A 23,017-nucleotide genomic window follows, 5' to 3' on the forward strand; every position below is an offset into this window, starting at 1 on the left:
TTGAAGAGATCATAGGAAAAGGCTGGTGTGAGGAACAACAAATTATACTTAACATGAGAGTCTTTGTCTTTCCATCTGTTTTCTACCATAATCGTTATGTACTGTGTAGAATTTCACATAGCCCTGTTCTGAGGCAGGAGGGCTGTTTGACCCTAACAAAGCATTTATCAATCATCTGAAGGATGATTCAACTTGCAAGGAGAACCCAGATATAATAATGGACTTTTTTGGGAAACCTTTCCACCTGTCACATTCCAATAAGATGTTCTCTCCCTGCCCACTTTAGCCTTCAGCCCACTTCTTGTACGTGGCTAAATTTGAAGGAAGGACTTAAAAATAAGGATGTGTCTGAGCCTATCGGATGCCCCTAGCTTTTTGAGCCACCAGCAGAAATCAAACTTCATACACATTTTCATAGAAAATCCATAAAGAATGAAAAATACTTTGTAGTTATTTATCAACTGAGAAATTAGATTTTTTAAAAGCACAGTGTGCCTGTTGACGCCAGTTCATTTTAACCGGCAATTTTCCGCATCATTTGGATCTGCTCTGTAAGAGGACTAAACAATGATGTACTGTTACTCTTGGTACAAGTGAGAACTAGCAAATCAAGCTCGCCATCATTATTTATATTTAAGCTATTTGGGAACCTCCAGAAAGCAATAAGGCCCTGATTTTTATCTTTTGTGGAGTTTTTGGAAAAAGGAGGGAAGGACGCAAGGAAAGAGGTTCTTAGAGGATGACGGTAAGGTACTGCCTGGCTTTACATGTTAACTGCACTTTAACAGAAAGAGTTAATGATAATCGTACATTTGGTTTTAAAATGTGACCTCGTACACTAGTGATTTTTTTTCACCTCTGTGTTGTGTTCGGCACTATTATTAATGCAGGAAAATCAGTAACATTAGTCATCTTAAAAGGGTTATTACTCAAGATGATTTAAATTGTGAAAATGTCAGTGGAGCCTGCACGCGTCCTGCCAGAGATGCCATGATTTACACCCCCTGACACCATCCTGCTTCTGAGAAGGGCCAGGGAAGGAATGGCTTAAATATTTTGCACTGATCCAAATGCAGAGCATGATATCAGCAATAACACACCTTAAATGTCCTAGGACGTGCCAAGGTTTCCTGTGTCAACCGTGTGTACACATTGGAGCGTAATCTGCATGCTTGAAGCAAGTCCCTAGAATCACGTACATTCAGGTGGGGGTCCTGCTGGAGAGAAGAACTGGACATGAAAATTAGTGCAAAGAAAAATATTATTTCCAAGCCCTCTTTCCTGATGGTCAGTGTGCTTGCCACGTGATTTGCAATAGCACAAAAGGTGACTATTGAAAAAATGTTGAGTAATATTTAGAATCTAAAGGATTCTTCAGACTCAGTCGCTCAGATGACAGTTCACTTAGATAACGGCCATTCAGCATTTAGCACTTCGACATGAATGCATAGTTATTCATGAGCCATAATTTCCATGTTATTTTCCATTTACATGAACGAATTAAGAGAGCTTAAGACTCAAGTCAAAGCCAGAAAGGCTGCCCAAAAAGCAGAAATCACCAGCTGATTAAAACCTCCTGCCAATAAAGTGTTAAGAGTGTGCTCTCTTTAGCGCGGCCGCAGAGCAGTGGGCCACACATGCAGTGTTGAGAGGCGGCTGATTCTTGCTTTTTCCTTCAAAATAAACTAGCGCTTTCCAGAGTTTGGAGTTTTTAAAAAGCAGGTGAGGAGGGAAGGTGTGGTAGGTGGACAGGAGAGGGGGGGTAAGTTTTGAGCTTTGATCTGGTCACCTGTTACTCTACTGCTTATCTTTGCTTCATTTTCTCAAACTAATTCTAAGTCCCCAGACTTGCCTTTGGGGGCTCGTTCTTCAGGGGATGCAGTGAGCACCATCACTAAAGGACAGAGAAGTCTGCCATTTGAAATACCCGCTGTTTCCACATATTGTCTGATCGGGCCGTTTTATTAACGTGTGTCGTTTAGCCGCCTTCTTAAAGGTGGGTGGGCTTTCCTGCTGTCCGGTTCTACCCACCAGGTAAAATTCCTGCGGGTTTACGCATTTGCTGTAACAGCATCAGAACAGTTTCAAATACACTGAAAGGAGCCCTTTAGAGGTTAACAATAGACTCTTAGATGACCGTGAAGCCTCATGATGGAGGAGAAAGTGACCGCAAGGGTGTGTCGCTCGAACCCCTCTCTGTGGCGGGGAAAGGGAAGCGGTTCCTGCAGTGACACGTGTGCTCTCCTGTCCCCGTGTCCCTCCAGATGAACACCTCCCTGTTGGGGAGCATCGGCATGCTGAACTCGGCGCCCCAGCTGCGCTGTATTAAGACCTACCAGGTGCCCCCCGTGCAGCCGGCGTCCCCCGGCTCCCACAATGCCCTCAGGCTGGCCCGGCTCATCTGGACCTCCAACCGCAACGTCATCCTCATGGCCCACGACGGCAAGGAGCACCGCTTCATGGTCTAGGGCTCGTGTCTGCGTCCCCGTTCTCCCAGGTCTCCAAGCCCAGAGTCCCGTCCTTCCTCAGTGCCCACCCCCGCCGGGGTCATGGGGGGCACAGCCGGGTCTGTGTCCCTCCGCATGGTCCCCGGGGGCAGACTCCTGCTCGTGCCACCTATTGACTGAGGCATGCACACATCGCTCCGCAGGAAGTGGCCGTCCGGTCCCCAGGTCGTTTCTCACCGCCGCAGAGGGAGGGGCAGCCAGCAGTCCCGTTGCTCGGCGCACCAGAAGCCCGGAAATCAATAACCACTGTGATTGCACTGCCAGCCCGGATCAGCAGTTTCTTCACGCTAAAGCCCACCTCTGAATGCTGTTGGAAGCTGGTTGTTCTGACATTGGGTTTTGAGGTCATGTGGCAGTCCTAATTATTGATACCATTTTCCTTTGGATTTCCTAAAACGTGCTATTGTTTACCAGAAAGGTTCTGTGTTTACGTGGGGTTTTTTCCTCCGGGAGATTGCTAGGCAATTACTCAATCCAATTTCCTAGGGTTTAGCCACTACCTTCTTTATTAACACCTAACCGATTGGAGATTAATGAGAAAATACACACACACACAAATTTTCCTTGTGGAGACTACAGTTTCCCAGACACCTAGCCTTCTAAAATGCTCATATCCCGCTTAAGTGATACTGTATTTAGTAGCTCAAAATCAAAATGATCACTACTTATGATCTAGTTAATATAATTATCCAGTCACTATAATCTCTTAAATGGACTTTTGTAATAAAGAACCAAGTTTGAAAGTATAGCGTATACCTGAAAAGAAGATTCCTTGGCTACAGATCTTTTTAAGAAAGAGCTTACCCCTTCCTTCCAGAAACTTCACAGACCTGCAGTTCCCATAAGTCAGCTATCATGTAATAGTTACAATTCAGCCTTCAAACTACTACTGATCAGTTAAAGGAAAGCTAAGACAGCATTTCTTTGAAACAAGTATCCTAGAAAGTTTTTAACTACGGCACAAGCATTCAGGAGCATGCAGTCATCCTCAGTATCCGCAGAGGATTGGTTCCGGGACCCCCGAGGGTACCAAAATTCACATATACTCAAGTCCCTGATATAAAATGTCAGAGTACACGGAGGGCTGACCGTGTGTACAAATGTGGAGGCTCTCAGTCTTTCCGAATCTACCCGAACGTTGCAGTAGGGTGTTCATCACACTTCCAAGTAAGCTTTAACTCGGTCATTTTCTTCTCCTTATGTCAGATTATGCTGGTTCTTCCTCACAATAATGGAAAAAAAAATCTGTAAAATAATATTTTGGATGACTCGCTCCTAATAAACCTTGGTCTGTATATAGTTGGGGATTTGGTTGGTTGGTTGGTTGTTGATTGGTCGGTTAATTGGGCAAAATGGTTTATTAAATACAAAAATAGAAAATGATTTATTAAATTCAGAAAATATACGTGAAGTTTACAAAGCAACCAAAATGATAACGGGAGTGTCTAATTTAAAAAGCATAGATTGTCAGCGTTTATATAATATACAAAAAAAGTAGGATCACAGTCCAGGAACAAATACATCTGTTATTTTATTGAAACAGATTTCTAAAGAACATGTTAGGAAATTAAGACCACTAGAACATCTCTTTCATGTCGACATGAAGTCTGTCATTTCTAGTGATGGCAAACCCATCCTATACCTTGGTTTTAGACTTTAGGTATTCTTAAAGAGTGAATTTATGCCATATGCATGTGCAGCGTATGTATAAAGATTATGTATGTAGCTTCCCAGGAAGAAACTCAGAACTATACAGTGTAGACTTGCTTGTTTGGTGAACATGCTGTTGTGCCCGATATAGATAGAGAAACCTGAGGAGAACGAGGTGCTCTCGGTTTTTCCAGTGGTTTCCCGAGTCTTCAGTGCGAGTACCTGGCACGTGTTCACTTTATGAACTGAAATGGGGATTAATTTATTCTAGACCACAAAGCTGCTTTGGAATGATGAAGTGTAAAAGTATACCTTAGAGATTTTTTTTTTTTAAACAGAATGTTCAGGGCATCCGGAGGAAGGTGTGAGGCTGTGGGCAGGCCACCCCAAAGCATGGACGGCACACCCCATGGAGGGTTAGAACAAAGCTGTGAGGGCCCTAGGAGCCAAATACCTGGGCAGTGGGCCTCGGCCAGCTGGCCACACAGCCTGGCTGCACAGACAGCCAAAACTGTTGGCCCCTAGAACATCACAGTTGTAAAACTCCGGGGTGGATGGTATCTGATGGTGAGACAGACACCTCTAACTGCTAAACCAACATCTGCATTCTTGTTCACACCAATCTCTCCTTGGCTGTTTTGACAACCACAGTTGCAAACTTCATCACAGCTCAGATTTTCTCAGCACTGAGGTAAACTTTACCTTGTCATCCCAGTGTACGCTTTTGGTGTCTTATTGATCTTGTTGGCGCTGTATTTGGACCTGTCCTTGTAAACGTAGAGACGTATGTGGCTTCATTGGTAATTTACAAGTGAAAGATGATGTGATACCTGTATGAAAATGTAATGATTGAACTCGCTGTGTACAGCACGTGACGTAAGATGTCTGCCTCTCGAGGCATTTCTTGATGACTCCACTTAACAGATTCTATATGTGCTGAATGTCCCTGTGTACTTACGTGTGTTAAATAAAACTGAATTGTACTGAAGATTGTTTTTCTCATTAAAAACATTGTTCACTCTTAAACGTTCTCAGTTGAGATCCCTATGCTTTCTCCCAATTTTGGTACCAAATTAAGCCTTCTATTTCTGTCTGATTATTCATTTCCCTGGAGAGCTAGCTTCAGGAAAGGTAAACTTGTCCACAAAGGAGAGCAGAGCAGTAAAAGAGTCTCTCTCCCAGCTGTGGAAGTGAGAACCACACTCCTACCAAGACCCAACAGCACCCTCTGTGGTTTGGGCAAGGGAATTGCGTGCCTGTTGCTTTATCTCCACCTTAAATTGCTTCTAAATAGACTGTTAATCGCACCAAATTTTATCTTGTCAGATTTGATGACACGGCTTGACTGCCCTGGGGTGGGGGGCTGGGTTGAGATCATTAAATTAATTTCATTTAATACTCCGTTTGGAGTTGAATTTGAATCCCTGAGGAAAAGGGTATAATTGGTTTTCAGAAAAAGCAAGAGTAACAAAATAGGTCATCATCGCTCACAGAGGGTTAGTCATGTAAGCGGTGAATGTAGTTCTCTTTAATTTTCAGATAAGAATTAAATTGAGTCAATCATCATGTAACAATACAGTTTCCTTTAAGAGATAGACAAGCATTAAAGGAGTTGACTACAACATCACTGGCCCTATTCAAAGGCCTCCTGTCCATCCCAGGAAGTGTTTTAACATCTCCTGATATCTTGAATGTATCCTTATAGGGAAAACAGGGGCAGTAACAGTTCTTTATGATTGGTGATCACATAAACTGATCAAATGTGGAAAGGGCATGACATTAATAGGAAGGTAAAGCCAAGCAGTGCTGGGTGAACTTTCACCTTTCACCCCTTCGGCTGACTGACAGAGCTGAGTGTTGAAGAAAATCAATACTCTGGAGCCAGGAGGGAAATATTTCTAACCTCTAACTAGAGAATGCATTTTGACAAGGCCAAGATAATCCAAGCTGCACAGGAGAAAGAGAAAAGAAGATTCATTTTTAAAGCTTGACACTTCAAGGTGTTTTTGTACAACGGTTTAGAGATCGTCAATACATACAAATACCAAAGGTCAAAAAGAAAAGCCAGAAGAATTTCAAAAATTAGATGTTCAGTTCTTTCTGCTGTTTACAAACTAAAAAAGACTACAGAGAGGTTCGTGCTTGGAACCGTTTAAATGAACAGCGCTCACAGTTGTGTGCTGTAATGTTACGGTCCTCCTTTAACCAAATCTTAAATTTTATAGAGGCAGCAGTGTGAAATATTGAATGCCTAAAAAGTTGTTAAGATTTCTGGGTTTTGTACATTTTTTCATGGACGTGGATTGTTGTTGGAGTGGTTACATCGTCTTGTGGTAACATCTCAGAATCTTGCTTTTTTTTTTTTTTTGCGGTGCGCGGACCTCTCACTGCTGTGGCCTCTCCCACCGCGGAGCACAGGCTACGGACGCGCAGGCTCAGCGGCCATGGCTCACGGGCCCAGCCGCTCCGCGGCATGTGGGAATCTTCCCGGACCGGGACACGACCCTGTGTCCCCTGCATCGGCAGGCGGACTCTCAACCACTGCGCCACCAGGGAAGCCCAGAGTCTTGCTTTTTGATGCCTGTTGCTGCTGCCCTGATGCCACGTAAATCTTAGCTCCTCCGTCACATTCCCGTCAGTCATTAACATAAGAAAAGAGTGCCTTTGGAACTTGAATTGTTTCTATTTTTCCAAATCCTTTTAAGCAAATTATTTATACAAGTATTCTAATTAGTGCTCTTCAAAGTGAGGCTTACGCATCTCTAGGAAGTAGATAAGCAATTCACTCCACTCTTACCGCAAGATTAGATCCATTTGTTCTGTGGACGGATACCTCCATCAAATGGATATAGATTTGTTTCTTTCCTACAGATAAGAAAAGAAGTCGAATGGTGCCCATACCTTCCAGCCAAAGGAATCCTGAATACTTGAAGTATCTAAAGTAACACTCTGTTTCCTCAAGGACAAGCAACATCATGATTAAAATAACAGTGAAAATATACCCTTAATTTATATACCTTCTTTCTCATTAAAAAAAAAAAAACTCTATTCTGCGTAGATCTGGTTGGAGATTTTTTTGTTTTATTTGTTTCAAAAGGAGAGCACAGCCAGCCAAGACTCCTCAATATTCTGAGATTTCCCAGAGAAGACCAGGAATCCAGCTCATGCCTGATTTGTAGTGAGTATCAAATATGTATTGCATCTGTTACATCCATAAGCATATGCCTGTAAAGTGCTTACAAGAGCGGCACGCAGTAAGCCCTCAGGAAATGGGAGCTACTATTTTTAGTAGACATTTAGAAGTCCTTACTGAGCATGGATAAATAAGATTGTAAATTACATGTGTTCTTTGGAAAACACTGTTGGGTTTTGTATTGTATTTTATCTCTATGTAGACTCCAATAATAGGTCTGAACATCTTAACCCAAAGAGGAGTCTCTGTGGTTCCAACTGTATTCACCAGGCTCTTCGTCATGTTGCTGTGTGTTGCCATCTTGCTGCTCACCAAAACTTGTAGACACTGAGGAGATGCCGAAATATATACCAGCGGATGGGGCTGGTTGATTACGGCAGTTGAAGTTATGACTGATTCCTGAAAAAGGAAGTAGTTCGCCATCTTAGCATCAGGGATGACTTTGAGTTACTTATATAAGTAGCTTTGAAATATACATCCATCAGAATTGCTCAAGGCTCTGCACCAAGTATTATAGCTTAGGTTTCACAAAATCACCGAAGCAAAGGAAACAACGTGTAAGTTCTGTTGCCAATATCTTCTTGTTTTGACTAGCGTCAAAATGACTTAGCACAGGGCTTCCCTGGTGGCACAGTGGTTGAGAGTCCGCCTGCCGATGCAGGGGACATGGGTTCGTGCCCCGGTCCGGGAAGATCCCACGTGCCGCGGACCGGCTGGGCCCGTGAGCCATGGCCGCTGAGCCTGTGCGTCCGGAGCCTGTGCTCCGCAACGGGAGAGGCCACAACAGTGAGAGGCCCGCGTACTGCAAAAAAAAAAAAAAAAAAAAAATGACTTAGCACTTCATTTACCCAAATGTGAAATGTATTATCTAAAACGTGAGCCACGCAGTGACACTTTAAGTTTTAGTGAAAATTTATGAATAAAGATACCACATGAAACATTATTCAGTCTACAAGCATTTACTGAATCTTAATATGTGCCAAGCATATGTTCTGTTTTCCTCTCACTGGTAAGCTCACAATCTAGCAAAGGGCCATAAACACTATGGGAAAAGTATGAAGAACAGAGATGGGCAAAGAGCTATGAGAACACAGAGCTGACTAATTCTGGTAGGGTGGTGTCAAGTTAGGCTTCTGAGAGAGGAAGCATTCGGGCTGGGCCTTGAAGAATAAATGGAAATTAATTAGGAAGATGGAAGGTATGTTATAAGATAGGAATTTATGGGAGTCCACGTTATTATGTGATTTGAGGGTACATGAACTACTTCACACCTACAACCTGAGGGGCATTGGTGGGCAGTACTGACAATCCGGGTGCCTCTCCAGTTGCAGTTAATACAACTACAGAAAACGAGACTGCTGGGCTAGAGAACACCTGACATCTGAAAGTTAAAAACCCTAAAAATAATGATAATAGTTAGAGCAAAACCCTAGTGAAAGATTTCTCTGACTTTTACTAGTTTTCCAGATTTCTTTTTTTTAAAAAAAAAAGCTCTTTTGCTTTTTTTGAAAATTCAGAATATATATATATTTTAAATTTTTATTAGAGTATAGTTGATTTACAATGTTGTGTTAGTTTCTGCTGTACAGCAAAGTTTATCAGTTATACATATACATATATCCACTCTTCTCCCATATAGGTCATTACAGAGTATTGAGAAGAGTTCCCTGTGCTATGCAGTAGGTCCTTATTAGTTATCTATTTTATATATAGTAGTGTGTATATGTCAATCCCAATCTCCCAATGTATCCGCTTCCACCCCCCAGCCCACTTTCACCCCTGCTAACCATAAGCTTGTTTTCTACACCTGTTACTCTATTTCTGTTTTGTAAATAAGTTCATTTGTACCATTTTTTTAGATTCCACATATAAGCAATATCATATGATGTTTGTTTTTCTCTGTCTGACTTACTTCACTCAGTATGACAGTCTCTAGGTCCATCCGTGTTGCTGCAAATGACGTGATTTCATTCTTTTTATGGCTGAGTAATATTCCACTGTATATATGTACCACCTCTTCTTTATCCATTCCTCTGTCGATGGACATTTAGGTTGCTTCCATGTCCTGACTATTGTAAATAGTGCTGCAGAGAACATTGGGGTGCATATATCGTTTCAAATTATGCTTTAAAAATAAGTTATGCATTCTCCTCATCCTGTCTTCTAGTACGTAGAAAGCATAGTGCATTGGGTGCCTGCCATGTACACCGCCTAGATTCCCACCTCCCTCAACAATCACTCCAGGACTGAAGCATTTATTCCCCCAGCTACTGGGAGTGTTGGTGTCCTTAGACACTCAGCTCTCTGCTGAGTCCTTCCCTGGAGATTGCTTCACAGCTAGAGAACTGTCTGACCCAAGATCATGATCCGTCTCCTGGGGACAGCCACATCCAGCGATGGGTCAGGGAGAAGGTATAAAGCCCCAGCCTCTAGCTGTTTCAGAATAACGTTGAACGGCCATCCCAGCTCCAGGACTTCCCTTGGGATTGGCTGAAGCTTTCACTGAACTGCATCATGGTTCAGCTTTCCCTCTGCCTAACCCTGCTTCCTTTACTCCCCTGCAGTGTTGATCTCGAGAACACTGCTCCATAAGCTTCCTGTGTACAGATCTCTATCTCATAGTCTGCACCCCAGAGAACCCAATTTATGACAGTTGGTACCAGGGGTGGTCCAAGAAAACAGGATCTAAAACATGATTTGGGAGCTGGGTCACTGGCAGTGCGGATCCCATCCCTGGCGGTAGGTGATCATGGGTAGCCTCTGGCATGCTGGGGCCATGCAACTGTGAAAACTTAATCAGGATGGCATACTGATGGAAGGGGATGCACTGGAGGGTACAACGTGGCAGGTGTTTGAAAAGTAGGGGAAAAGACATAAGGACAATGGATTTGAATGGTTCAGCATACTGAAAAAAAGATAATGAAAAGCTGAGGGTGTCGGGCTTCCCTGGTGGCACAGTGGTTGAGAGTCCACCTGCCGATGCAGGGGACACGGGTTCGTGCCCCGGTCCGGGAAGATCCCACATGCCGTGGAGCGGCTGGGCCCGTGAGCCATGGCCACTGAGCCTGTGCTTCCGGAGCCTGTGCTCCACAACGGGAGAGACCACAACAGTGAGAGGCCCACATACTGAAAAAAAAAAAAAAAAAAAAAAAAGCTGAGGGTGTCATCAATTAAAGGCTACATGTGAAAGCAGAGACACTCCTTGGCCATATCTCAGGAGAGCCTCATTTCCTGCAGCTGATGACAAGCTGAGAATGAGGCCCAGGACTTGTTTTGGGGAAGCAGAGCTCCAGAGAAGGCTGAAGTCTTAGCCTCCGAAGGTCTGCCATCCCAAGGTCAGAGCCCTGAATGAGACGGATGGGGCTCTCCAGGTTGACGCACTTGAACAATCTTGAAACCCCAGATTCCGATGAACCCTCCCTGACCTGCCCGAGTAGCCTGCTCCTTTGCTTGAGGCCGTGTGGAGGCCTCTCCCCTGCAGAACAGTACACGCCCTCAACCTCCTCTCCCAGCCACCAGACCAGTGAGCGCGGGTTCAGTAAGAATAGCGTCTGGCTGTCAAGGTTCTGGGCCTGCTAAGAGAGGAAAAGAACTAGATTTCAAAGGAGCTGTAGGACCGAGCCAACAGGACCCTCGAGGAACTGGGAGAATAATGGGGCTGGATTCTGGGTGCGCTGGGCAAGGGGAGAGAGAATAAGAAGTGAGACCAAGGAGAAATGACAAGGTACAGACCTGCTGCTCAGCTTGGAGAAGATGATGGCTGATACGAGGTCAAGAAGAAATGCCAGAAGAGCCGTGGCAGATGATGGAGGAAAGAACCAAAAAGCTCCGAGTGGTGGGACTGCTGGAGGAGATAAGGGGTGTACGGCTAGCAACTCGCCAGATGACTGCTCTGCGAGAAAGGCCAGAGGACGTTCTGTTTACCAACCAATAAGGGACATGCGGGTGAGAAGGGCCCGAGCATCTCTGTAGGCCCAGGCTGTGGGTAGAAAACGCCGCTACAGAACTAGGCCCTGAAAACGATGCAGATGATAGGATCCTGAAGTAATAGAGACCCAGTGGGTGCTGTCGTCATGAGCAGCAAGGTTGGAGTGGTAGCCAAAGGGGCCTGCCCTGCAGAGATCTTTGGAAATGATTAATAAAGTATGTCATCCTTCTGGCAGCCAACAAGGGTTCAATCTCTCCGCCCCAAAGAAATCAAGAACGGATAACAGGAGGCTGAAGGCAGCCACCTCCCACCCCCGAAATCAAAATTCTTTACTTGGTTTGTACACCTGAAGGGTATGGTTATCAGGAGTTCAGACCCTCACGGGTGAGGTTCTGGGTTAGCAAGATAGTAAGTACCCAAGATTAGCAGAGGTTCTTGCCAAGGGGGAGGGGGGCTTAGAAGGGATAGTGGAAGAGACAGTGTGTATCGATGGTGGCCTCAGGACCAGCTGCAGCATCAAGGGTTGTAGTTCGTCCCACTCATATTTCTCTTATAAGTTCTCTCCAGAATACTGGAAGAGATGCTCCCAGAATTTATTTAAAGCAAGTGGGGCGAAGAGTGACTGTAGTGGAGGCTGGTGAACCAGGTGCTGAATCATTGGCAGTTGACATCGCTCCGTTGACAGTTGTCCAGGAATTGCCTGGGCTGAAGACAGCTGCTTTCCTCAAGCCCCTACCCACCTTCCCAAGGCAGCTGCATCCAATAAGTGGTCATGGGAGGGCAAAGGCTCCACCCTACTGGCCTCGGTTTGGGACAGCTCCAAGGGGCCACCCCAGCTTCAAAGCTCCCAGAGGGTTTGGCTGAAACCTCTGTTGCAACTGAATCACAGCCCAACTTCTCCCTCTGCCCATTTTTGCTTGCCTCACTTAGGTGTTGATCCCGGGAACGTGTCTTGATCCACGTCCTTCCAGCAAATCTTAATCTTGGGGTCTCCTTCGCAGAAAATGAACCTGCCAAGGTTCAAGTCTGGTTCTGCCACTTATTAGCTGAATAACGCTCCCTGTGCCTCAGTTACTGGAATCTCCTTGTGCCCCAGTTTCCTCATCTGCAAAACGGGAATAAGTTCATCCCTACCTCATGGTCTTGTTATAAGGCTGAAAAAAGAGTTAATATAGAGAGAGCACTTAGAACAGTGTCAGGCACATAGTATATTCAATAAATGCTAACTCTGCTAACTATTATTATCTTAAGCTATAATTATGAAATGTTTCAGGTTTTCTACTTCATTTCCTGCTTCTGCGTTACATAAAAGTATACTCTTCCATCAACTTTTTTCCCTCTGTTTTATTCCTTTCTTCAACCCAGATCAGAGTACCGACTTTTAAAAAGTGATGGAGAAAGGTGGAGGGGTGCTGACATTTCTGAGCACTTATTGTGTGCCAGACACTATATTAGCTGCATTCGTTATTCTGCTTAATTCTTAATCCAAAAAGCCGTGAATTATTATCTCCCTTTCACAGATGAAAAAATTGCAGGTCACATAAGATAAATGACCAAGATCACACAGCTAATAAAAGCCATATCTAGTATTCGAATCCCAGCCTCTGTTGCCAAGACCCAGCCTTCTCTGTTCTTCCAGGTTCCCTCTTGTGACAGGAGTCGGGGAAGCCAGCCATCAGGGGACCTGGCCAGCCATCCTCTTTTAGAAGCAGAAGAAAGTGTGGTAGAACAGAAAAGAATGTTCATTCGTTTAAGCCATTAAAGCCATTATTTTGGGACTTCCCTGGTGGGGCAGTGGTTAAGAATCCGCCTGCCAATGCAGGGGACACGGGTTCGAGCCCTGGTCTGGGAACAGTCCACATGCTGCAGAGCAGCTAAGCCCATGGACCACAGCTATTGAGCCCACGTGCCACAACTAATGAGACTGCGAGCCACAACTACTGAAGCCCATGCGCCCTAGAGCCTGTGCTCTGCAACAAGAGAAGCCACCACAGTGAGAAGCCCACGTGCTGCAACTAGAGAAAGCCCGCACGCAGCAACAAAGACCTAACACGGCCCAAAAAAAAAAGCCATTATTTTTTTCCTTTGGTTTTACGGCCATTGTGCCAGATTTTAAAAGGACAAGAGCTTCCTTCTCAGTGTTGAATAATATGACTATTTTACCATGAAATGGTTGAGTTAAAATGCATGAGTTTGAATGTGCTACATTCCACAGAGTGATTTTGTTGTAACTCAGGAACCAGTTTTGCTCTCTTATGAAATGGATATCTCGGGAAAAATGGAATTTCATTTACAGAAATGGGCCCTCATTTTCACTGATGACTTAGCAGCCTTTGGTGCTGCTGGCCGGTCCCCCTAGCTCTGTCTCCTTACCTTCCCAGAGCCACATCTCTCTGACCTCTCCTCCCCATTGCTTTTGTCGGCGTCTCTTCTTCCTTAGGATATATAAAATGCACTTCTGAAACTTAAAAATTTTTAAATGGAATCAAAAATCAAATGCTCGGGGTGCACCTCGCAGGTGACTTGATCTCCCATCTAGACAGAAGTAGCACAAAACTTACTCCAAAAAGGAGTCCCTGCTGGGACAGAGGCCCCTCTAGTCTCTACTGTCACACATTGGGTCTTCATAGCCTAGGCTTTCTTGTCTCTGATGATCTCATTCCGGGAAATACTGGAATATATCAGAATTTTCTAGAGCAAACCAGAACACACCACCATGCTCACATCCTTTAGCCTCAGATTTGTCACTAGAGCACGTGCCAGGCCCTGACTCATGAGACACAAATCTTACGTCTCTTTCCTCGTGAGTCACAGGCTCCTCTGGGAGGGTTCTGTTGTGCTTTGCCTGTCCCTTTATTGCCAAAACATCTCCTCCTTCCACTTCCCACCCTTTCACACTTAGCGTTCTGCTTGTTGTTTCCAAACCTTTTAGAGGAAGGAGGTGGGTGAGTTTTCCAGAAAGGAATTTACCGTTCAGTTTGGCTCTAAATTTCTTAGCAGCTGGAGCAGAGGTGAGTTAGATAGTTCTAATTGTCTGATATAGGAAGGACCCATACTGGGCATAAGGAAAGACCAACTTCTTATTCTTCCTATATTCTGAGTGGAATGTATCGCCTGCATCCTTAAATTTAAAAATCTGAAGGAAAACGTAACATTTATAGAGACCGTGCTAGGTGTTTGGTATATATGATTTCATTTAAGCCTCTCAAAAGTCCCGTGAGTTAGCCTACATTCTTCTATAGGTTAGAAAACTGATATACTGACAGGTTAAGTAACCAGCCCAAGGTCACACTGCTAGTTAGAGGTGGGGCTAAGATTCAAATCCAAAGCGCTCTCTCCTCTCCATCAGTGGATGGTTTCTTCAAGCCAGTTTTACAATAGCTGAAGAGACATGCTCCGTTCTCATATTGACCTCAGTGAAAAACCAAGGACCTCAAAATTCAATCTTCATTTATTTATTCCACAATGACTCATTGAATGCCTATTATTTTCCAGGCATTTCTAGAGAAGGCAAATTAATACAGCCCAGGCACTCACATTGCTCGTGCATTTCAAAAGCTATCTAGCTAATGTAGTCTATTTTGTGAAGTCCATTATACATATTGCTCACAAACACACACACACACACACACACACACGCACACACAGCCCCTTCCTTCTGATGCTCTTAGAGCAATTCTCAGTGCTTGTGTTCAGCCAGGGTCCTCCATGGTGGACACAGGCTCTGGTCCTGGGTGGCCCCCCTGGGCGACCAGGACTCTGCTTTCTTAAGTGTTTCAGGCTCTGCTTCCCTGGATCACACCTGCCCGAGCCCCACTGGTCCCTGACTTCTTTCTTCATTGTTTTCTTCTCTTCTTCCAGTCCTTGTCTCCAGAGCCTCATTCCCTGGATACAATGATACAGCACAGAGAAGGAAGGAGTGAGGAAGGAAACCAGTATCCCGCCCCGAGAACGGGTCCTCTGAGCGTAGAGGAAGGGGGCTGACAGACCGTTCAGGCAAACATTCCTTTGAATATACACACTCTGGTAGATTCTCCTGAAAAGTAAACTCATTCATTCATTTGGGAAATATTTATTGAACATCTTCCATGTGCCAGGCAGTGAACTAGGTGTTGGGACTACAAGGGTGAGTGAAACAATCGTCATACCTGCCCTCATAGGGCTTACGTTCTAGTGTGGGTGGGACGGGGCCATGGCGATGGGAGGATCAACAAACCTCCACTTGTAACATGATCAATGCGGAGCGGAAGGAAAGGGCTAAGACCTGACAACCCGGGGATGGGGTGGCAAGGTCGACAGCAGGTCTCTGAAGGGAGAGAAGAGCAGTCAGGAGGGGGAAGACCTTCAAGGTGAGGAAGTAGCACATGTGACGTCCCCGAGGCAGGAAGGAGCAGGGCTGCAGGTGGTGACCCAGGCTTTTGTCACAGGAGCAGGGAGTCCGGATCGTGTATGACCACGTAGACCATAGTCAGGGATGTCTTGAGGTGTGATATTTAGCTGGAAAACAGCTGCCACCTGGAGAATGGACTGGGGTGGGTTAGGGGGAGGGGAAAAATGAAAACAGGGAATATTATCTACTTTGTATAACAATATCACCATTAACTTAGTGGCATAAACAACACGCATTTAAGATCTCACAGTTCCTGTGGACCAGGAGTCCAGACACAGCCTAGTTGGAAGCCCCTACCTCAGGTCTCTCACAGGTTGTGACCACGATGTTGGCTGGGTTGTGCTCTCACCTGAGCCTCGTAGGAAAGAATTCACTTCCAAGCTCATGTAGTTGTTGGCAGGACTCAATTCCTGCCGGTTGTAGGACTGAGGGCCTCACTTTCTTGCTGCCTGTTTGTTGGAGCCCACCCTCAGCTCCCACAGGCTTCCCACAGTCCTTTGCCATTGTGGGGTTTCCCAACACAACCACATCCCACAGATGGTGGCCCTCTAGCTGGGTCTTGAAGGATGAATAGGAGTTGTCTAGAGTAGAAGGACATTTCAGACAAAGGGGAGACCATGAGTGAAGGCATAGAGGTATGAAAGCAGGTGGGTTTTCCATAGAGCCAACTGCTTATCCAAGAGCCATTTCTCCCTTCTTCCCTGACTATAAGCCTGGATCTGGTCCTATTCTTCACACCACATGGCCGTGCGCTCAGGGTGGAATCTCTCATCAGTCTTGGGGATTGAAGCTTGATTAATTTAAGCCAATAATGCTAATTTAATTCCTGGTAGTGCTCAGGAAATGTCATTAATGGCATTCTGGTCAATGAGATATGAGAAGGCAGTTTGCGAGGGGAGTCCTTTGGGGAAAGGTTTCCCTCCCTGATAAAGAGAGTCGTTCAAGTAGAAATTTCTATCTGTGGACATAAGTGGGTGAGTATGTGACACCAAGGGCCACACAAGCCATCTTGGGCCCACACTGGAACTGACCTAAGGCCCAAGCCAACCCACTGGAAATTGCAGAGCAGAAAGATGGAGAACATTGGTGTCTTTGGTGACACCCCTGGGCTTCCAGAGTAGCCAGCCCTGCAGTTGCCCACCTTCAGCTTCTTGTTAGATGATATAATCAACTTCCCATTGGTTAAGACACTTGCAGCCAAAGCTGGAAAACAGCCTGTATGTTGTCCAGTGACCTGGCAGGAAACAGTGCCAGGCTCAGGAGCTGAGGCCAGCGGGAAGGTGTTCGTAGCCAGTGCTGTAAGGTTTGGCTTTCTCCTGTGCGGTTTGGTGAGATCTCAATAATTTAAGGGAGAGAACAATTCTGTTTCTTGGTTAATCCTGGGTGAAGAATAGATTAGAAAATGGAGAGAATTGTGGCAGGAAGACCAGGTAGGAGATGGCTGCAGCTGTAGTCAAGAGATTGTGAGAACTGCAACTACAGAGGGTGCAGTGGACACCAAAAGGAAGAGCTGAGGGACCTTGTCGAGGCTGAACCCAGGGGATTTAATAAGCTTAAATGTCACGTTTCCCCAGTGGGAGCGACGGGTAGCTAACTGCCAGCCCAGGCCATTCACGATTCCTGGAAAATACCATCCACGTTCACACTTCAATGCCTTTATCCCTGCATTCTCTCTCCCATGGGAGTAAATTCCCATTCACATAATCCTACGTGTAGCATTGCTGCTATGGGGAAATAAGATTCAGTTTACACCATTTGGACTCGCAGTACCTCGATCAGGAACACAGCCCCCAGGAGTGAGAACCACCTATACAAACTGCATTCAGGTGACCCTCCAAACCCTGCCACCCCTACTGCAACCCCCAGGGTGTGTGTTAGGCGGAATTGCTTCCCATATATTGATTAAAATCTTGTCCACAGAATGTAAAGCTGCAGTTTCACGTTGGATCTATTTCTTGAAGACAAAGGCTAAGCTTCGTTGTCGGCTCAGAAATGCACTTAAAACAATGCTTGTTGTGTTTCCCTTCCCAGCACTTATATTTCTTGCTTTTTGTAAATTACAGAACTCGATAAGAAAGGGGGGCAGGTGTGAAAGGGGAGCATCTACTTTCTTCATACTGAAAACCCGCTTAGAATGATTTTCCTGCTTGACAACAGCTTTCGTAAATGTTATTTCATTTGGGGCGTCTCAAATTAAGCTGAGTCATCCCTGCTTGATGATGGAAAGAGGGGCTCCAGCCGGTGGTCACACGTCCCCAGTATCCGGTGTCATGTTAGGTTCTCAGTGAGCTCCACTGAGTGATGGAAAAGAGAAACGAAGGAAGGAGTGGACAGCTCGTTCATGGCGGAACCGGGAGTGCACCTGGCCCAGGTGTTTTCAACTGGATGACTTGGTTGGCTGTGAGGCAGGAGGACAGGATCTCCCCTAACTCGCTGCTTTATAGAAGCTGGACCAGAGGAGGTGACTCTACCCATCCTCGACCCACATGAGGAAGGAGAGCAGAGACTAAAGGGACACTTAGGTTCTCTGTTGATGCTGGAAATGACCAGAAAAGTTACCACTGATGGGGCACAGGACGGCAAAAGACGCTTCTGGAGAACCTGAGCCTTGACCCCCAGCGACCCCTACTGCCCTGGCCGTGAACTCTGAACACCAGGCTCCCAGGCTAACCCATGAGGACTCCGATCTCAAAACTCACAGTTGATTGGGTGTAAAAGGAATAAAGCAGACCACAGTTCCACAGACCCTTCTATGAGCCTGCACCATTCAAGGGTGCCGCATGGGGTGTACGTTCCTGCGGACTGACGCTTCAAAGCAAAAATTCATTCAGAAGCAAAAGGCAGGATGTTTGTTTCAGGTGTGTGACCCTGCCCAGGGCCACTGTAAGTAAACTGAGGCAGGAGAAGGATCTGGATCTCCATCCCTTACCCAGGATGGGAATAGGGGGAAACATCTCCCTGGATGGTTTTGATAAATTTAGGTTAACCATTGAGCACAGCTACACCAGAGGTGGGCAAACTACAGCCTGCGGCAAAATCCAGCTGCCCTGTGCTTTCTGTACAGCACTCGAGCTAAGAACGGTTTTCACAGACCAACATTTGCAACCGACTTGGTGGTGGGGCATGCTGAAGCCCAGTTAAATGAAATGTGGCCCTCCCCAAAAAAGGATCCCAGCCTTTTCATTAGTAGACCTGTATTACAAAAAAAACATATTTAATTATTGTCATTATATTTTGAATTTCATCAATTAAAAAACGTCTGAAAACTTGTTTTCTCTTGTTATACAAGGACACAATTCTCCATGTCGCCTCTTGGCCCACAAAGCCTCAACTATTTACAAGTGTGATCCTTTACAGGAAAAGGTGGCTGAGCCCTGGGCTAGATCCGTCCCACTCCGAGCGTGGTCCAGGCAGCACAGCCTTAGCAGCGCCAGCATCCCCCAGGGCATGTTAGAGTCTCAGGCCCCACCCAGACCTCCTGGGGCAGAATCCACATTTTGACAAGTTCTCTGAGTGATTCGTGTGCCCATCATATTTGGAAGCACTGCGCTGGAGTCCACGCGGGAATCTCACAGGAGCTGTTGATAGTTTCATTAGGTTAAAGACTCAGGATGGGGGTGGAGGCTGGAAATGGGCACCAGCAGCTACTGTGGGTCCCAGAGTGGATGCCAGGCCTCTCGCACTGGGTGTGCTGCTCCTCCAGGAACTGCCCCTACGCTGGGCATCAAAAGCCCAGCAGGCAGGAGGCCTGGGGCCCAGACCCTAAGCCTAAAATGTGGTCTTGTACCCTCTCTGGGGCCTCAGTTTTCCCACCTGCATAATGAAGGGGTTTGAAGAGCTGACATCAGAAATCCAGTACGGTTTTATCATACGCCTTGTTTTTTGTTTGTCTGTTTCTTTTTTTTTTTTTTTGCGTTACGCGGGCCTCTCACTGTTGTGGCCTCTCCCGTTGCGGAGCACAGGCTCCGGACGCGCAGGCTCAGCGACCATGGCTCACGGGCCCAGCCGCTCCGCGGCATGTGGGATCTTCCCGGACCGGGGCACGAACCCGTGTCCCCTGCATCGGCAGGCGGACTCTCAACCACTGCGCCACCAGGGAAGCCCATGTTTCTTTTGTTTTTGTTCGGGATGGTTTGACAGGCTGATTAGTCCCACAAACATGGTAGGTGATGGAAAATATAGGACAAGAGCTAAAGCAGCTTCAAGGGGAGGCCAGTGTGTTGGGATGTTGGACTCATGATGTTTCATTTTACACAGACCCTATTCTGTTATTCTTTCTAGTTAGGTATTTCTTCGCATAATAGGAGAAAGTGCTGAGGAATCGGATTCAAGGGCACCCTGTGGCTTGTTGGGGCCCCGGGTGGCTTGATGGCTTTCTGCCCAAGTCCATCCAATCAGAATGCTGGGACAATAGCACAGTCACTAGTTCCGCTTATCTTATTCACCTTCTTGGTGCCCGGCACTTATGAGGCACCAGGGATGCAACTTTGAAACACATCAGATGCAATTCCTGCCCTCATGGGGCTTACATTCCAGTGGGAGAGACAAATATGAAGGGAAAAGTTAGAAGCAAAAAGGGAAAAGATGGATGAACATTCCAGCCTCTAAGCAAGTGCCAAGGCTTTGTGTCAGGAGGGAGCCTGGCTCATCTGAGAAACCACCACCAGAGCCAGTATGGCTGAGGACACAGTGTGGGAGGTGGGGGGGGGAGGAGGGAGGAGGGGAAAATGAGGCTGGGAGTCATTGCAAGAGGGGTCAGGTCACACAGGGCCTCCTGGGCTAGCAAAGGTTGCAGTGGAGGGGGCGCCTAGCAGGAAGAGGATGCGATTTATGGTCTAAAGAGACCATCGGGGCTTCCCTGGTGGCGCAGTGGTTGAGAGTCCGCCTGCCGACGCAGGGGACACGGGTTCGTGCCCCGGTCCGGGAAGATCCCGCATGCCGCGGAGCGGCTGGGCCCGTGAGCCGTGGCCGCTGAGCCTGCGCGTCCTGAGCCTGTGCTCCGCAACGGGAGAGGCCACAACAGTGAGAGGCCCACACACCACAAAAAAAAAAAAAAAAAAAAAACAGACCATCGGCTGACACGTGAGATTGGCAAGGAGTAAGACTCTTCAATCACTTCACGACCTGGGCACTTTTGAAGAGGACAGGCTTGTTATCTTGTAGACTGTCTCAAATTTGGGTTTGTCTGATGCTTCCCCGCGATTAGATTTGATGACACAATTTTGCAAGAATACCATGGCAGTGATGTTATGTCCTTCTCAGGGCATGGCAGCAGGATGTGCATTCCTGGTGACGTCCACTTTGATCACCTGGCTGAGGTGGGGTCTGCCAGGTTTCTATGCTGTAAACTATGGAACTAGTATTTTCTCCTTTTAATTAATAAGGCTCTTTTGGGGAGATGCTTTGAGGTTATGCAGACATCCTGTGCTCCTTCTGCAGGCTCTAGGGGAGGATCTCTTTCCTGCCTCTTCTGGCTTCTAGAGGCTGCGCCCCTTCCTTTGGCTTATGGCCCCTTCCTCCATCTTCTAAGCTGGTGATGTACCATCTTTTCTCTCTGACTCTGCTTTCCTCTGCTTCTGTTGTCACATCACTTTCTTGCTATATATATGACCATCCTGCCTCCCTGTTATAAGGACTCTTGGGATTACATTCAGCCCACTGGGATAACCCAAGATAGACTTGCCATCTCAACATCCTTGAATTAATCACATCTGCAAAATCCCTTCTACCGTGTAAGGTAATGTATTCATAGGTTTCAGAGATTAGGATTTGGACATCTTTGGGAGTTCATTATTCAGCCTACCACATCCATCAGCACTGTCTTGGGCAGCTGCATTAGTTAGGATAAATGTTTGCTGCTATAACAGAGGATGAGAATGAAAGTGGCTTAAACACAAGGGAGCCATTGAATTCTCTCCCACAGGCAAGTCCAGACATGCAGGTGAGGGCTGGGATGGCGCCTCCGCAGCATCAGGGACCCAGGCTCCTTCTATCTTGTTGGTCTGTTGTCCTCACCACACAGCTTCTGTCTCATGATCAGAGATGGCTGCTTCAACTCCTACCATCATGTCTGAATTCCAGACAGTAGGAAAATGGAAAGAAGATGACAAGAAGCACTTTTTCTTCTTTTAAAGGCAAAACCCATATTTGGCACACATCAAGTTCATTCATATCCTGGCAGTCCCCAGGCTGTGCCCAGCTGCGAGGAACTCTGGGAACTCTTTAGCTGGAGCCATGTGGCTAGCTAAAATGATATTACTGAGGAATAAGGGGAAACAAGTAGTAGTCTTGTAGCCAAGGGAGATAAGAGGGCACAGTGATGCCTTTTGACTGATTTGATGGCCAAGAGAGGACAGACCAAGACAAGGGGTGGGAGGTGCATGCTGTGACTTTGGCAGAAAGGCTCAAGGTTAACGCTGAGTCGGACAGACAGGTGGAAACAGTGATGAAATTCCCTGGAATGAACCTGCTGCAGCCATATTGATACCAGCTCAGCATGGAGAGTGGAAAGCACATGCAGTTCAGAGACAAATAAAACTGGACTTGTACTTGGTCTCTTCTACTCCACAGATGTGTAAACTTCTTTGGGTCTCAGTTTTTAATAAATCAAGTGGGAATAATAAAACTGACCTTGGGGCTGCCACGAGGATTCAGTGAAACGTCCTAGCCCAAGGCCTGGCACACAGTAGGTGCTCAACCGACATAGTTAATTGCAATGTCCACACACTCCTCTATAGCCGTGGGCTGTTACCAGCTATATCTCAGCTCTTAGAGACAGACAGACACACGTGATGTGGCCCTTTAAGCAGAAGGCCTTTGAGAGATGGTAGGCTGATTTGGTTCTGTTATCCTCCTATAATTTTTGTGTTTGGAAATTCGTTAAGAATTCATTTTGATGACTCCCAAATGCATGCACCATGAAAAACAATTAGCATTAATAGCATAAAAGAAGGAGATCAATAAATAGATTCATTTTTAAACTGTAATAATTTATTTGCTTCCTGACTTTTGGGAAATACTGCATCTTCGGGTGACACGTTGACCATTAAATAGCCGAACTGCACTGATTTATGGGAGGAGGTTGATGCGCAGCACACAGACCCTGCCTCCGGGTTGGCGGCACCTGCACACGACCGGCAACAACAGAAAGGAAGGGGGCAGCCCTTTTTATGAGACAATGCAACTGGCCAAAATGTTCACCAGGCACTTATCCTTACACGCTTCCCGAATGCAACACAGCAGATGGGAAAAATTAAGGAAACTGGTGCACCAAAGATGGGGAGAGAAAATCTGGCATCCATCAGACAACGAGCAGGGGGGTGAAGAAAGAGCTATTTGAAGATGAGCTG

The 23,017-nt window shown here is 46.2% G+C and overlaps 1 protein-coding gene across 6 annotated transcripts in view; it reads left to right on the forward strand.

Moving 5' to 3' along the window:
- The window catches only part of WDR7 (WD repeat domain 7), a 374,489-nt gene extending 369,344 nt beyond the window's left edge, over positions 1-5,145 (forward strand). For all 6 annotated transcript variants that reach the window (XM_060310354.1, XM_060310358.1, XM_060310355.1 and 3 more), the window contains one exon: positions 2,265-5,145. In XM_060310354.1, the coding sequence (XP_060166337.1) occupies positions 2,265-2,468 (204 nt within the window). In that variant the 3' untranslated portion in view covers positions 2,469-5,145. The remainder of the gene's footprint in view (positions 1-2,264) is intronic.
- The last annotated feature ends 17,872 nt before the right edge of the window (positions 5,146-23,017 follow it).

Source organism: Globicephala melas, chromosome 13, assembly GCF_963455315.2.
Source record: "Globicephala melas chromosome 13, mGloMel1.2, whole genome shotgun sequence".
Lineage (NCBI taxonomy): Eukaryota > Metazoa > Chordata > Mammalia > Artiodactyla > Delphinidae > Globicephala > Globicephala melas.